This window comes from Tremella mesenterica, assembly GCF_000271645.1.
Source record: "Tremella mesenterica DSM 1558 unplaced genomic scaffold TREMEscaffold_3, whole genome shotgun sequence".
NCBI lineage: Eukaryota > Fungi > Basidiomycota > Tremellomycetes > Tremellales > Tremellaceae > Tremella > Tremella mesenterica.
The window spans coordinates 1,706,088-1,721,019 of NW_006711227.1; the positions used below are offsets into that span (position 1 = coordinate 1,706,088).

Here is a 14,932-nt window from a genome sequence, read left to right on the forward strand (position 1 = left end):
TTAAACGAACATGACTGGGGAGCTCAATAATTTTTTAGTAGTGGTATGAAAGGAGAAGATATCTGGATGGTACTACAAGGGCGAGGAATGTCCCGTGGTCGAGGAGGAAGATTGACAATTGATAGGTCACAGATGACAAACTCAGAAGGGTTTATGATACAGCTCTTGACAAGTTCCCAGCGATATCTCGACCAGTGTTCACAGTTCACAGATCACAAGTAGTTGTATGAACATTTCAATCAGAGTAGGCAGCTTTTCATCCCCTTCCCTTGACGACTGATTGGCTCGAGATAACCATTCCGCATGTGACGTACAAACGCATAGTATATTTATTTCAACCTCCCACTTTGGTCCTCTCGCTTATCAGGGCCCACGGGAGCGGCTTTTGCCGGCCGGGGGTCAGGGATCAGGGGGTGGTGAAGGAATTCCAGCTGGCTGCCATCTTTCTGCCAGCTCCATAGTGGATAAGAACGTGAGTGCAATAACATCCTCCCAGCCGGCAATTCCTCTTCGTCGTTCTACTAGAAACACATTAGAGTCTTAAAGATGCACACGACCCACCTCTTGATCCTTGAGGTTCTCGTAGCTCGTAGGATGCCTTCAGAATCCAGGCCGGGCCGAGCGCCGATCTGTGTGCCTTCCCCTCGACTGTTTCATCCAACGTGATATGTTTCATTGCATTGAAAACATTCATCAGGTCAAGATCACTCACTCGCTGCCTACCAGAGCTTGAAGTCTGTCCTCTCAGCTCGGGTCTGCCCCACACGCCACCCTCTCGTCTGACAGACCACTCTAAGGTGGTGCATGATCAATGTTCTGTCCACTAACCTCGGGGTTCACGCTTGGTACGCATTTTCGTTGGGGGAAGATAAACGATTGTTGACATTACCCGAAACATGGATGTACGTCAGCACTTCCGATCGGCGACGGCAGCTGACTACTCTAACATCATGAACAGATGTGGCTGTCTATTCTCCTCATTTTTCATCTTTCATCTTTCCTCTTTCCTTCATTCAGTCGTCTCCCCTCTCCGTCCTCCAACTCTCCATCGACCCTCACCTCCTCTACATTCCCTCTCTCAGTCTCGTGACAGGTAACGACGAAAGGGTTGTTCGAAACGCACAGACCTACCAAAAGCGTCCAACAAACAATTGTTTGTTGTTGGGGACCCCGTAACCGTCTCGTACTTTGCAAAACTACGGTCCGTGGTCCGCGGTGGTCCAAGCGTCTAGCGTCTTTCACTCTGATCTAACGCTTGACTTCCTTTCTTACCACCCGGCCGACTACCGACTGTGCCGGCTCTCGCTTTCACCCTCCCCGGTCCACTTGCACTTTGTCAATACTACTCTCCCCTTTCCTACCCCCTTTCATCTTGTCTCAATTTCCCCTCATATGCTCTGATTCTACCTACCTTGAAACTCACATTCTTTCACCCACATCCTTATAATCCAAAGAGCTTTCAACGCTCATCACGCTCATTTCAAAAACACACACCTCTACGGAACTTGCCTCAATTGCCGCAACAAAAACGATGCTCGGACTCGCGAAACTGGCTTTGGTCGGGTTGACCTCTTTACACTCTGTTCATGCCGCCACCGCCGATGACTGGCGAGGTCGATCACTTTACCAGTACGTCCTTCTATCTTTCACTGTCTTGAACAATGTCACACGACAACGGACTGACTGACCAAAAGAATCATAACAGATCGATTCGCCCCTCCGTCCGATACCGCCCCAGCTCGGACATCCCCTCTCCCCTCAACATGCGACCCCTTGGCACAAACATGGTGCGGAGGTACTTGGTTATCCATCATCGACAAACTCGATTACTTGCAGGGGATGGGAATTGATTCTATTTGGATCTCACCTGTTTCTCGTATGTCCTCACAAGTTTTCAAAACTATGGTCCTATCACTCACGCGACAGGAAATATTGACGTGTACACACCCTACAATTATGCCTATCATGGGTATTGGGTCAATGACCCGACGACATTGAACCCGCGATTTGGTACCGAGTCTGATCTTCTCGCGCTGTCATCTGCAGTGCATGAAAGAGGAATGTACCTCATGGTCGATATAGTGGTCAACAACATTCCTTCACTCAGCGTATCAGCCTCACTCTCTTCCTCTTCTTTGGTGGCGGACAATTCGTATTGGACAGATCCGTCTGATTTTCACCCTCAATGTTGGATAGATTACAGCAATGCTACTTCCGTTGAGTACTGGTAAGTGATTCCAACATTCACTTAGTAGCCATCACTTAATGATCTGCACCTGCAGTCGTGCTAATTTCATGGATGTATGTGCGAGGAGAAAAGGTGACAAAAGCTGATTGTTAGCTGGCTCGGTGACGACAAGCTCCCCCTGATGGACGTCAACACTGAGAATCCCAATGTTGTTCAAACACTCCAATCGTGGATCGCAAACTTCACCAAAGCATACACCATCGACGGTCTTCGTATCGACGCTGCGAAACACATTCCCGGGGATTTCTGGCCTGGATTCTGCGGAGCCGCAGGTGTGTTCTGTACCGGTGAGGTATACGGTTCGGACATAGGTTTCGCCTCTCAATTCCAAACCCAACAATGGATGGATTCTATCCTCGGTTATCCTCTGTATTACTCCTTGGTGAACGCTTTCGGGGCCCCGATGGCTAACATGAGCGCTTTTGTCGATATTGGTAAACAAGTTTTATCTTCTTTCCCTCATCCGGAATACTTAGCGAATTTCTTGGAAAACCACGATTTGCCAAGATGGAGAAATACAACGGTCGACCCTCAGTTGGCTTACAACGCTATCGTCGCTCAACATATCTTTGATGGGATTCCTTTGATTTATTATGGACAAGAACAAGATTTCGGAGATGGTGCGGCTGATCCATACAATCGTGAAGCTCTTTGGCCTTCCGATTATGCAAATACGACCACATATCAACGTATAGGTCGTTTGAACAAGATTAGGAAAGCTGTCATTGCCAATAATACACAATATGCCGGACACAACTTTCTCGATTCTCGTGCGACTTTCATAGCTTCATCGAATTATGACGTCGCGTTTAGAAAGGGACCTATATTGGCAGTCTTGACTAATCGAGGGAGTCCGAGTCAAAATGCGACGTTTGGAGTTGGACAGACGGGTTTCACGAGTCAGTCTGATATTGTCGAGTGAGTGTAACGTTCTTAGTCTTTCCCCCTGCTATCCATCATCTGCGTTCTGTCCGACTTCTATTCGTCGTCTTTCTCTATCCTCCCCACCCTCCCTCCATCATTATACCTCGAACGGTGCATCGTTGTCAGCCGCTCTGTTACTCTGGATGTAAGGGAGAAAAAGCTTACACACAGTGTCTTATCGTGTAGTTTGTGGACCGTAGGATCCGATTCCACCATTTCAGTCTCTTACGCTCCTCCCGGATCAGGTGGAATGCCCTACGTAAGCTCTCCTCTTCTCCAATATCATACCCCACTAACTCGACAGTTATTCATGACACAAGCAGATGTCATAGCCACGGGTCTTTGTTCCAATTTAAAAAGTCAAACATATACATCTTCCGAACCTACTCAAACTTCTTCATCTCCTTCTCTTCATCTCTCATTCGGGTTCCTTTTCTCCGTATTGTTCGGATCATTATTGTGCCTCTTCGGATCATTCTTTAGTTTCGGTCCTTATTCTTTAGGCATCTTTTCATGATTCCAAACCCGACATTCCACATAAGTCACTCTTCCATCTGAATGAAATATGATGGTCGAAAAAGTTGTGGATACCAAACGCTTAGGGAGGAACGATTTGTGTAGGTTAACGAGGGAGATGAGGACGGAGGGGGAATTCCGACATGACAGTAAAACGCAACACACCACGAACATTTGCCATCCAAACATTGTACCAACACCATAATTCAACAAAAGAATCAATCACAAATCACGAATTCCAAACTATCTCCCAATGTCATTGTCATTGTCACGTTGCCAGATGCTGATGCTGATGCCTGAGGGAAAAGTAGGAATAGGGGGAAAGAATGTTGTATTAGCTCTTTTGTTGTAGCTTTTATCTTCTTCTGGGGGTTTCTTTGACCCAGAAAGAAGGGGATGAATAGGGATGAGTCTTGTTATCCCCTCTTTCTATGTGTTGTAAACGAATTTCTTTTCATTAACATATTGACTATCCTCATCTCTCAACTTTGTCACTTAGTACTGCCGTCCGGTACTTTAACTATGATGTTTCACTCTCGATCACTCTTTTGTGTGACAGCAGATCACTGAGATGATGAATGCACTGAAGATCATCCATGTGGTACGTGTGAGAAAACAAAACGAAAGGTGAAATCATAAATTCATCATTCATAAAACCCTTTTCACCTCGAACCAACTTTTGAGATAATGTAAATTCCATCCTCCCAATGCGAACAATATACCAGTTTGAACGATGGCCCACCATTTGACTCTACTATTTGTTGATTCAGCAGCTAAGATTTAGTTATAATTTTGTTATTGTTATTCATGATAACTCAATCTTCTGGCAGAGGATAATTCCTGGTCTGAGGATTGGATTGACCATTGCAGTAAGGAAGAAGACTTTGGGTCATTGCACCAGGTAGGAATATTAGATCGGATCAAAGTCGGAATTATTGGGAAGTGGAAATCTTTGAAAAGTGTTGGGAGTGAAAAACAATAAGGAGAAGAGAATGAAGAGGTAGAGTAGAGTCAATGAGGGGAAAGGAGAAGAGACGTATGAGATGAAGATGTTGAAAGATCCAGGGGATGAGAATTGGGAACGTACTATTTCTATGAACTCTTTCTCTAACAACGAAATAAGCTTGTTCATCTTTTACCAACTGTAATCCTGTACTAAGATCTCTTATTTCTTGTTCGACAGGTGCTATATGTTCTTCATCACTAACGTAAAGTGTACCGTGAACGTTAAACCTGTATGTCAATTCGTTCTAAATCTCCTTGAAACATTCCGACGACTTGACGTTTGACACGCATCGCTTCGTAGGCCTCTTTCGTCTTTTGGAATTCGTTTATTAATCGTACGTTTAAATCTGATGATGCAAAGCGGAAAGTCTACACTACTTGATTTACTTTTGGAGAGAAAGAGAATGGTGGGAATGATTTAAAACATTCACTCACGACAAAATCTTCCTAGCGTAACTTGACATTTCATTAGAGAAACAATAAGTATATCTCCCAGCTTGTGTAGCTTGAATTGAAAACGTTCCTTGAGATTGTTTGAAAGAAGTGTAAATCGTTTCGCCCAAAGGTTCAGTCACCTATATCAAATCAGCATGAATATAGAAGGGGAGAGAAGGGACATACGTAGAAATCAATATCCAGATGATTACCGGAACTGGCTCCTACTTCATACGTTACCGTCATCTATCATCAGCAATGGACCAACTAGCATATGGAGTTACATGAGGATTGATTAAGGATGCTGAGGGGTAGTCTCGACTCGAATGGGGAAAGGATGATGTACCAGTATCATAGGGCCGGAGGAAATGACGAAGGAACTAAGCGTGTTGGATGGAGCACTATGGGGCTTCAGAGATATGGATGATATTCAGATAAGAAGAGTCATATAGATATCGAAGGGATACCACTCACTTTATCTTGTGGTTGTAAAGATTCAAAGAAACATTCCTTCAACCCGGGATCGATCTCTATTCTATGTGCGGAGATGCACGTGAGGAAGGGTATCAGCCAAAATAAACGGACTGGGAGACGCATGTTTGATATGTTGTTTTACAGATTTGTATGCTTGTGGTCGTTCCAAGTGGGTTATGAGGTTGTCATTCCTTGTAGTCGTCAATCGTTCAAGTCGTCAGCTGTCAAGATCGTCCCTTGACATCGACACAGCGAGTCAAGTGGCCACAGATAGGCACGCAGATATGGTATGCAGTTTTGATAGGCTTGCAAAGTCCTGAAATCGCGTGTGCACGCCTCCTGCTTTCCTGCCTGCTTTACCGTACATTCCCCCTTTCAACAACCTTGCTTCTTCTTTCCCTACTATCATCTAATCTCACCTGACACACTGTAAGTTCTCTCACATTCTTCTCATCTTCATACTATCTGGCGAAAGTTAGATGAAGAGTCAATTTTTGTAGAGAAATTTCGCTAACGTCCGTGCTCAGTCCAAATCAACCATGGCCGAACCAGAAGTTGTCGCCGTGAGTCCCATCGCCTTAAGGCCAGTGAGGGAAAGCTGACAAGACAAGGAAGGAGAACATGATCCTCAATTCGAACCTGTCATTAAATTGACTGAACAAGTAGAAGCTAAGACTCATGAAGAAGATGAAGAAGTTTTGTTCAAAATGTATGTGTGGCCACACATTTCTCATCTCTTCCTTCCCTTTACATTTCTCTTACGCCACGCAAGCGCATGGATGTTTCACACATGTGATCAGATCCTTGTGTCTGACACATGGAAAACGATGGAATGATAGATCAATGAAGTCTAAGCCACGCGGCTACCTAGCTGTTATAGAGTGTGGAATGAGAGGAATGATTAGACGCTGATTGTATAGGCGTGCGAAACTTTTTCGATTCGCAAAAGAAGAATTGGAGTGGAAAGAGAGAGGTACAGGAGATGTTCGTTTGCTCAAACATAAACAATCGAAGAAGATCAGGTTGGTCATGAGGCGGGATAAAACGCTCAAGGTCTGCGCCAATCATCTGAGTGAGTCTTTGATCGCAACTTTTATCTCATCCACTCCCTGACATCTGCAATGTATGCGGACCGAACTTGTGTCTAACAGCGTCTAGCAATGACGCTGTCTAATGTACAGGCCGATGAGGATGGAAAGGAGTGGACGGTGGTCATGTGTTGTAAATCTGATGGATACGGTCTGCTAACTCGCAGTCACTTCAGAGATGAAACTCTCCCCCAATGTCGGTTCGGATCGTTCGTGGGTATGGAACGCGGCCGATTACGCAGAAGCGGAAGAAGGTGTCGCAACTTTGCAAACTCTCGCCATCCGTTTCGGTAATGCTGAGAGTGAGTTGAGCTACTTTATTCTGACACTAGTCTCGAACACCTCGTGTACCTCCAAACCGGTCGAATGCAGGCAACGTAGCGTAGTCGCCGTACAACACTTAGCCCTCTCACCTTCCGCTTGGACTTCATGTTCATTTCGGATATCAACTTCGGTAATAAATATCATTAGCTGACAAGCAGACGCTAACTTGTTCAAACAAGCGTTCGAAGACGCTCAAGAGCACAATCTCAAACACGGAGATACGGCAGTTCTACCCGAGGCTCCTGCAGCTGAGGAAGACAAGGATGAGGCTGGTCAAGATGAACCTACACCCGTGGCTGTCAATGTGAGCTACAAATGCGTCCTCCTCGTGTAGCTGACACTCAGGAAACCGCCCCTGCCGCAGAAGCCGAACATCCCAAAGAGGAGGAAAAGGCTGCCGAGTGAGTGATACGCCAGTCATGGACCCACATGTCAATCTCATCATGGGCCTCTCTGCTTTTTCTGTCGTTAACAGTGCTCGTGGAGGGGATGAGCTTGTCAAAGGTATGATTTGAGACGATCACTGACGGAACAGCACCGCCGAGGCTCCATCAACTCATAATCCCGCACCTGCCGAAGCTGAAGCCGCACCCGCTGCCGAAGAGGTCGAGGAGACTGCCGAGGTAAAAGTTGAGGAGACTGAGAAGAAAGAGTAATCAAGGGAGTGGAGATCATTCATCACGATAGGTTATGTGAACCGCATGAATTTGTTATCACGTCGTAGAGTTGGTACTTGACCATTTGTCCATCTAGACAGTATTCATAATATCTACAACTTCGCACACTTCACTCTCTAATCACCACAAAACCAAATATCAGCAACCAACATCTTCAAGATTTCATAGACACGGTGAACGAGCATGATGACTGACGATATGTCATAATATCCCAGTAATATGAGAAGACGTTTGTGGGGGAAAAAGGTCAAGCCATAAGAGCCGCTCTCCAACGTACACTCTCCCATCCCCAACCGAAATGCACAATGGCCGAACCGAGTACTAACCAAGGTGCTTGACCCCATTGTATAGAAACGCCATCTTGGTTTGATGTGATTATATTTTGTGAGAAAGAAGAGGCATGACCTATGATAGCTGCTTGTGCGATGAAAGATATCCAAGTGAAACTGAGGTCAGACCTGACAATCCCCGATTTCTCATTCCGATATCTTCTTCTGTACGAATTCTTCTTTTCTGTCCTGCCCAGGACACATTTAAAACGACCTTTGATCCCGTCATGTATGTTATGAATGGGGATGGGTGTTCAGGGTACAGGAAGACCGGAAGGGAGAGGAAATATATGAGGCAAAGAGCGATGCACGGTTCAGGTAAAATGTGCGAAGGACATGTATGAGTATAATAAAGTGTAAGAGCAATATATAGGATTGAGATGTTGGGAAAATATAAGAAACTTACAGGAACACGATAGCCACGGAAACCATATGGATCTGTACTGAACTCCATAATTTGTCATTGTTAGGAGCGGGGCTAAGTCGAAAACTATACCGGATGGTATATGCGTGCCATGCTCCAGAGGCGAGTACGAAGGAGAAGGCTGGTTTGTCAGTTTGCCATTATGTTTTCTCACATTACAAATGTCAAGAAGATGAGTGGGTGTTACGTACCTACAACTCTGTTCATTAGCCTTTACTCGGAGAATGTCACGCTGAGATTCCATCCCTCTGATTTCAATGTGTATTTGTCGGATCACGACAAGAAATGAGGATATAATTTCACCTTCTTCAACAAACGGGAATGATGCCTTGGCGGATAAGAGCATAAGAGGAGAAACAGGTATCAGATGGAAATATGCACAGGAATAGAGAGAAGCAGAATATAGGACGGGGTGCGAAAGCAGGAGAAGACACTCACGAAGTAACGGCAACTCGACCAACGTTGTAATTTATATCATCAGGAAGGATGAATCCAAAGTAATTTTCAGGAATTTGCCATTGATATCCACGACTTATACAACCTAAATCAGCTGTGATGACAAAGTTTGAGACGTTGTATCCGCAGTAATTCTAAGTGTCAGTTCCTTGGCCACTTTCCTAAGGGGAATCTGGCGATTGTCGAACGGATTGTCTTAGTCATCTCTCTATCTGGAGCTTGGGGAGGAAGAAAGAGCCAAGGAAACGTACGGTGGAACCGAAACGGATCTGATATCAGCGATATTCTTTCCACCGGTGAGACATTGACCCTTCCGATCCTTCATCAGGCTACTTGGCCTAGTTATCAAGTTTCAAAATGATAGGGTGGCAAGAAGATAAAGACAGATCAAATATCAGTCGATTTGTGTGAAGTCAAAGTGACTAAAGAGGGGAGGGAAGATCACAAAAACACTCACAGTCTCAGTAGGTGTAGTAGCGCTAACATACCAAATTGTACTCGCACTGGAAAACGCAGCAATACCTAATAATACGCATGATATTATTGGGTACAACAGATGATAAGGCAAACCAACTGTTCTATCTGGTTTACCCATTTCTATGTCTTTGAGTTAATACCCAACTCTATATGTAAATGTCACTTTAGCAGTAACGACAGAAAGAGGTCAGTGTTGTCGACCACCGAGTCAGTTGGTCAAATAGAATATATGTGAGAAGAGCGGTGAGAAATGATCAAGTAGCATAGCCACTCTGAGAGACGGGGTCATATCTGACGATTTAGAGGTCGGAGGATGAATATGATGAAGAGAGATGAGAGAGAAGGCGATATAAAGGAAGGAAAGGAGGATCGGCCGAAGTGAGGGTCATTCGTGGTGGTATAAGTATCGGCAGTTACCTCATATTTGAATTAGTGAATAAGTCGCATTATAGAGAACTGAGAATATGCTTGTTGTCTTAATCTTGGCCATAAAGAGGGTAAGATGTGTGAGCGAGGATGTGAACTCGAGGTTGTGTTGTCTATGATATATGGGGGGTAAAGTGGAGGAAAGGATAGAGTTTGGGTGTGACCGATCGCAATGACGTGGAGCTTTGTCACTCACTTTTTTGGTCTCGTCATTCCCTCTTCTTTTCCTTGGTTTCTCCTCTTCACCATAACACATACAAACAAAATGAAGTATTCCATATCTCTCAGAACTGCCCTGGTGGGTACAGTAGGATTACTCAAGCTCGTATCTGCAAGTTCAGTGATTGATCTTGACCCTTCCAACTTTGATCAAGTGAGCTGCCTTCCCAACGAGTTACATATTCAGCTGATATCCAGTATGTAGGAGGTTCCAAACCTGCCCTCGTTGAATTGTAAGTTTATCATGTCCTCCAATGACTCAAAAGCTGATCACATAGCTTCGCACCGTGAGCTTTCGGTTTGTTTGTCGATCTACGAAGCTAACTCTTTAAGATGGTGTGGTCATTGCAAAAATCGTAGGTCACTTTAATACACCTCGATGTCTTAGTTGACAAATAGTCGCACCGGTATATGAACAATTGGCCGATGCGTTCGACCCTTCTAAAGTTGTCATTGCTAAAACTGATGCGGATGGTGAAGGAAGAGATTTAGGTCAACGTTATGGTGTTCAAGGATTTCCTAGTTGGTTCATATCAATGATGTTGAAAAGGAAATGTCTGATGGAAAAATAGCGTTGAAATGGTTTCCCGCTGGATCGACTGAACCTGTGGATTATTCTGGTGGAAGAGACCTTGATTCTCTAGCTAACTTGTAAGTCACCTAAAGTGAAAAATCAGAGATGTGAACTGATGGAATAGTGTCAGCAAAGAATCTGGAGTGAAAAGTAGGATCAAACCTCCTGCTCCACCCATTGCTGTTCAATTGGATTCTTCCAATTTTGATGATATCGCCTTGGATCCCACTAAAGATGTCTTGGTGGCGTTCACAGCTCCATGGGTCAGTATCTTCTACTCATTTATATCATTTTCAACTGTCCATTTCTTCCTCCATTTGCTTCTATGATCCTCACCTCTCACTTTGCTTACAAGCTCAATTATCAAGTCCAACCCGCTAAAAGGTTTCAGCTTTCGGACGTTGACATGGAACTAACCCCTAGTGCGGCCATTGCAAAAGTATGAAACCCGCCTACGAAAAAGTTGCCAAAGCGTTTGCCGCCGAGACCAACTGCATAGTCGCTCAAATAGACGCAGATGCAGAAGACAACAAACCTATCGCTGCGAAATACGAAGTTCGAAGTTTCCCTACTATCAAGTTTTTCCCAAAAGGAAATGGTGAACCTATCGCTTATAGTTCCGGTCGATCTGAAGCACAATTTGTGGAAGTGAGTCATTTCATTTCCTCCCCTCTTTCTTCCACACTCATCCAAACGTATTCTCATTTCAGCTTAGCCGACGGACGGGGTACAATGATGCTGCGCTTTCAACAACATATCCGAATGTGATAGTGGGTTACAAGAAATGTCAAGGATTGACATTTAGTTTCTCAACGAACATTGTGGTACATCTCGTGATTCCTCTGGACTACTTTCTACCCAAGCGGGCAAAGTATTAGCATTAGACGAATTCGCCAGTACCTTTTTTTCAGCTTCTTTACCTGACCGACCCGAGATATTGAACAAAGCTCGAGATTATCTCGTTTCGACATTCGGATCGGCAAAGAAGGAGGCCAACACGACTGCGGAATATTATGTGAAAGCGATGGAGAGGATGTTATCAAAAGGTGAAGGATGGTTGGTCAAAGAACAAGCTCGGTATGTTTGTTCAGACATTCTTGTCATTTTTTTGGCTTTATCACAGGGTGCTCATCATTTTTTTGTGGCTTTATCACACTGTGCTCAGCAGAAGACTGAAATAAGCGAAGATAGAACGTTGTTGACATGATAGTATTGCAGGTCTTCTCGCTTCTCCTTCTTTAGCCCCGACGAAATTGGACGAACTTAAAATCAAAGCGAATATCCTTTCTTCTTTCGTCGCTAAAAAGGCTGAGGAGGTTTATGAAGAAGCGGCAGATGTCGTCAAAGGAGCAACGGAATCTGTAGAGTCTTTCGCTGACAAGGTAAAGGATGAGTTGTGATACTATCCAGCTTGCAAGCTTTATGAATGTCAACTGAGACGCTGAGAGATATTTATGCATCGTATCTGCATGTTGCCATCTGCGTGAGCATCAGTGAGACGTCTTGGTATATCTCCCCGTGCCTTTCATGACAATTGCTATTTTCAGCCCCGGGTCGAAGATGATTTCCATAAGATGTTGAGCAATTGCGAGAAAGGAAGTAACTTAGGTTCATGTTCACATAGACAATAAATTGCATCCTTGTACATATTCAATTTTCTAATCCGGTTGTTTTTTCTACCCAGATATCCGGGAGGGTATAAAGATGCCATTTTTTTATGATGCTTTCAAGGATGTAAAATGTTATTTTGGCGGGACAGACTTGACAAACGGAGAGAAAAGAAAAACAGATGGACAGACTAGACATAGTTTTGGAGGAGAGACGATGATAGGATTTTGATGGATTTTTGACGAAGTGCGAAACGATGAGAATGGATTCAATTTAAAAGAATAAGAACACACATGTGAATGATTTGAAGTGTGTTGAAGGAGGATACGAATGCCAAAGGAGAGAGAAGAGAAGAGAAGAGAAGAGAAGAGAAAAGAGGAAATTGTGCGATGATGGAGGATATGTATGAGAAGATGACCAAAGTTTCATTGGGTGAAACTCTGTGGAAGAACATCGATGGAGGTAGATGCGGAAGGGGAAGAAGGGTCGTATGTGTAATGTATGGGTGGGGCGGGGAATGGGAAAGAAGGTCTGTGCCTGTTTGTCAGCAAGGATCTGCAAGGGGTGCTCGAAACATGTCATGATTGGCTTAGATGTCATATGGTGTAGCGTGTGCTGCAGCTTTTGAGGGATAGGGGAGTTTGGGAGTTCATCAGTCATACATCTGAATGACACCTGAAAGGCGTGCTTGTAACGGCTATGATAATTGTGAAAGGATCAAGACGACAGTGAGCTGTAGTGAGAAGGTGGATATGTGTTGAAAAGCGGAAAAGGCTGAGAAGGATGAGAAAGATCAATTGGGGGGGGGGAGAGGGAGAGAGATGGGAAAATCACTCACCACCTTTGCCATGTCGTGTGATCACCTTCAGTCCCACCACTACCCTGTCTTTCCATCTGCGCCCCATCCCCTTGTCCTTGTCCCTGTCCCTGATTCACAATCATCCCATCGTATTGATTCTGTTGAGCGGGAGAGAAAGGAATAGCAAATACTGGTTTACCATCCGGACCTAAAGATGTAGGACTTTGTCTTTTATTTGGAGAACTACCTTGTTGCTGACTCGGACGACGATAAGGATGATGTCTATTTGATCTAGAATAAGGTGGATTCTTTTGAGTGATAGTCCCACTTGAAGATCTTTCCATCAAAGCTGTTCCATCGTTTTTGAGACCGACAACACCGTCAAAGTATCCGGTACCAAGTTCAGAAGATTCAGACTCTCTACCTGAGCCTGATATGATGACTACCGGATCATCCATTGGCGTGAGCAGGTCACGGTGAGAGTTTACATCTGATGGTGTGACGAGGATTTGAGATTGGTCGGACGCTTGACGAGAGGGAAGAGTGTTCAGTGAAGGTGGTGCACTAGGATGGGAAAATGAGAGAGCGGAGGATGTGAAAGGTTCGTGGTTTGGTGGACTGGGTGAGGATGCTGCAGGTGGATTAGACATAGGGTATATAGGATCTGAGACGAGTCAGCGAGGAAAAGTTCTCATCATTCTGACGAGGTATTGATGATAGAGGTAAAGAAGGGAAGAGACTCACTGATAGGAGCTGTAGCACCTTCGTCACCTCGACATCCCTTTACTAACCAATGTCGCCGTAATGCATCTTTGCGAGAAAAGGTTTTTCCGCACTTATCACAACCGAAAGGTTTGACAGCCAAATGGATTCGTTTATGTCTCTTCAAATCGTGATTCCGATTCTGACGTCAGCTGGAAGTTCAACAACATATTCTCGGGCCAACTCACAAAACTTTGCACGCATTCGTCGCATTTGTATGGTCTCTCCACTAAAGGTAATCGACTGTGGAATGAATAACCACCACCTGATCCTCTGTTCATATCCATGTCCGACATTCCAGGACCTAGATGACTCAACGTGTTGTGTCGCGCCAGAGGAGGTAAAGAGAAAGCGTTACTCAAAGACGGTGTCGACATGCTGGAATGGTACCCATAGGGCTGAGAATAGTTGGAGGGATATGATAATGACCTAGGCATCTCTGCAGAATGTTGAATACCAGAGACCTCATTAGTGTAGTAATTCGGGATACTATACGGACCAGGACGAGGTGATTGAGATGTCGGACCAATCGGATAAGTTGGTAAGGATCTATAGCTAGGATAAGAAGAAGTACTGGGGGCATAAGTGGACGGAGTGGTGTGGTAACCTGTTGGAGGGAATGACGCGCTACTTCCTGCTCCTACCGAAGGGGATGGGGGGACAGGTGAGAGATGGTGCATCATTACACCCCCGTGTGACTGTTGTGGTTGTAAAGATGGACGTTGAATAGAATGGACGGGCGATATTTTGCCTTCGTTGTCATAAGAGCGATATGCCCCGGAAGGTGAAGGAGTAGGCACAGGGTAAGGATACTGAATACCGTGATCGACTTGCTGCTTGAAGAACGTTGGAGAAGGATATGGACCTGCTTGAGGTTGAGAATGAACGGGATTATGTACGACAGGTCCGATGCCCACCGGAGGGCCAACGGGAGTCGGATCCGATTGATGCATGGCCATCGGTGGTCGAGATTGAGAGCTCAGAGGAGGAGGAGCAAAGGCGAATGGGGAAGCAGTCGGAGGTGGTGATTGTTGTGGAGGTTGAGGTTGTGATTGCTGATGTTGTTGTTGTTGTTGAGGTTGTGTTTGAGGATGTGGCTGAGGATGTTGAGAGTACTGTCGAGAGAATTGATGATATCGTCAGAAGAATGGGGATGGGGGTGTGTTC

The 14,932-nt window shown here is 44.9% G+C and overlaps 6 protein-coding genes across 6 annotated transcripts in view; 3 read left to right on the forward strand and 3 right to left on the reverse strand.

Moving 5' to 3' along the window:
- The first annotated feature begins 1,038 nt into the window (after positions 1 to 1,038).
- On the forward strand, positions 1,039 to 4,104 carry TREMEDRAFT_71396 (uncharacterized protein). Its single transcript, XM_007003721.1, has 6 exons — positions 1,039 to 1,629; positions 1,695 to 1,876; positions 1,927 to 2,227; positions 2,342 to 3,166; positions 3,344 to 3,431; positions 3,477 to 4,104. Exons 1-6 carry the CDS (start codon positions 1,532 to 1,534, stop codon positions 3,687 to 3,689), a joined length of 1,707 nt encoding a protein of 568 aa, XP_007003783.1. The 5' UTR covers positions 1,039 to 1,531; the 3' UTR covers positions 3,690 to 4,104.
- A 232-nt stretch (positions 4,105 to 4,336) lies between these two features.
- TREMEDRAFT_19193 (uncharacterized protein) lies at positions 4,337 to 5,662 on the reverse strand (the record flags this gene model as incomplete). The annotated part of the gene is made up of 5 exons (XM_007003110.2): positions 4,337 to 4,461; positions 4,776 to 4,921; positions 5,129 to 5,268; positions 5,315 to 5,374; positions 5,603 to 5,662. Coding segments are annotated over 5 exons (531 nt in total), but the record flags the coding sequence as incomplete, so codon positions are not given.
- A 319-nt stretch (positions 5,663 to 5,981) lies between these two features.
- On the forward strand, positions 5,982 to 7,735 carry TREMEDRAFT_73580 (uncharacterized protein). The gene is made up of 8 exons (XM_007003722.1): positions 5,982 to 6,031; positions 6,130 to 6,165; positions 6,214 to 6,311; positions 6,523 to 6,674; positions 6,858 to 6,992; positions 7,173 to 7,318; positions 7,360 to 7,415; positions 7,550 to 7,735. The coding sequence occupies exons 2-8, from the start codon at positions 6,142 to 6,144 to the stop codon at positions 7,668 to 7,670; spliced, it is 732 nt and encodes a 243-aa protein (XP_007003784.1). The 5' UTR covers positions 5,982 to 6,031; positions 6,130 to 6,141; the 3' UTR covers positions 7,671 to 7,735.
- Positions 7,736 to 8,422: 687 nt separating this feature from the next.
- Positions 8,423 to 9,495, reverse strand: TREMEDRAFT_61370 (uncharacterized protein; the record flags this gene model as incomplete). The annotated part of the gene is made up of 5 exons (XM_007003566.1): positions 8,423 to 8,565; positions 8,636 to 8,643; positions 8,883 to 9,034; positions 9,152 to 9,169; positions 9,358 to 9,495. The coding sequence occupies 5 exons, from the start codon at positions 9,493 to 9,495 to the stop codon at positions 8,423 to 8,425; spliced, it is 459 nt and encodes a 152-aa protein (XP_007003628.1).
- Positions 9,496 to 10,052: 557 nt separating this feature from the next.
- On the forward strand, positions 10,053 to 12,071 carry TREMEDRAFT_38433 (uncharacterized protein). Its single transcript, XM_007003260.1, has 10 exons — positions 10,053 to 10,176; positions 10,221 to 10,255; positions 10,301 to 10,309; positions 10,356 to 10,378; positions 10,422 to 10,544; positions 10,595 to 10,673; positions 10,721 to 10,859; positions 11,020 to 11,244; positions 11,402 to 11,673; positions 11,807 to 12,071. The coding sequence occupies exons 1-10, from the start codon at positions 10,069 to 10,071 to the stop codon at positions 11,994 to 11,996; spliced, it is 1,203 nt and encodes a 400-aa protein (XP_007003322.1). The 5' UTR covers positions 10,053 to 10,068; the 3' UTR covers positions 11,997 to 12,071.
- A 558-nt stretch (positions 12,072 to 12,629) lies between these two features.
- The window catches only part of TREMEDRAFT_61372 (uncharacterized protein), a gene marked incomplete at both ends in the record, with an annotated part of 3,396 nt that continues 1,093 nt past the window's right edge, over positions 12,630 to 14,932 (reverse strand). Inside the window, 4 exons of the mRNA XM_007003567.1 lie at positions 12,630 to 12,741; positions 13,043 to 13,667; positions 13,748 to 13,907; positions 13,954 to 14,880. Of these exons, the coding sequence (XP_007003629.1) occupies positions 12,630 to 12,741; positions 13,043 to 13,667; positions 13,748 to 13,907; positions 13,954 to 14,880 (1,824 nt within the window). The remainder of the gene's footprint in view (positions 12,742 to 13,042; positions 13,668 to 13,747; positions 13,908 to 13,953; positions 14,881 to 14,932) is intronic.

Excerpts from the sequence above, each read along its gene's own strand:
- TREMEDRAFT_71396 (XM_007003721.1), top strand. The coding sequence starts at position 1,532 with ATGCTCGGACTCGCGAAACTGGCTTTGGTCGGGTTGACCTCTTTACAC. Across the intron at positions 2,228-2,341 it reads GCTACTTCCGTTGAGTACTG|CTGGCTCGGTGACGACAAGC; the intron begins GTAAGTGATTCC and ends GCTGATTGTTAG. Across the intron at positions 3,432-3,476 it reads GATCAGGTGGAATGCCCTAC|TTATTCATGACACAAGCAGA; the intron begins GTAAGCTCTCCT and ends CTAACTCGACAG.
- TREMEDRAFT_73580 (XM_007003722.1), top strand. The coding sequence starts at position 6,142 with ATGGCCGAACCAGAAGTTGTCGCC. Across the intron at positions 7,319-7,359 it reads CTACACCCGTGGCTGTCAAT|GAAACCGCCCCTGCCGCAGA; the intron begins GTGAGCTACAAA and ends GCTGACACTCAG. Across the intron at positions 7,416-7,549 it reads GAGGAGGAAAAGGCTGCCGA|CACCGCCGAGGCTCCATCAA; the intron begins GTGAGTGATACG and ends CTGACGGAACAG.
- TREMEDRAFT_38433 (XM_007003260.1), top strand. The coding sequence starts at position 10,069 with ATGAAGTATTCCATATCTCTCAGAACTGCCCTGGTGGGTACAGTAGGA. Across the intron at positions 11,245-11,401 it reads CTGAAGCACAATTTGTGGAA|TTTCTCAACGAACATTGTGG; the intron begins GTGAGTCATTTC and ends ATTGACATTTAG. Across the intron at positions 11,674-11,806 it reads TTGGTCAAAGAACAAGCTCG|TATTGCAGGTCTTCTCGCTT; the intron begins GTATGTTTGTTC and ends TTGACATGATAG.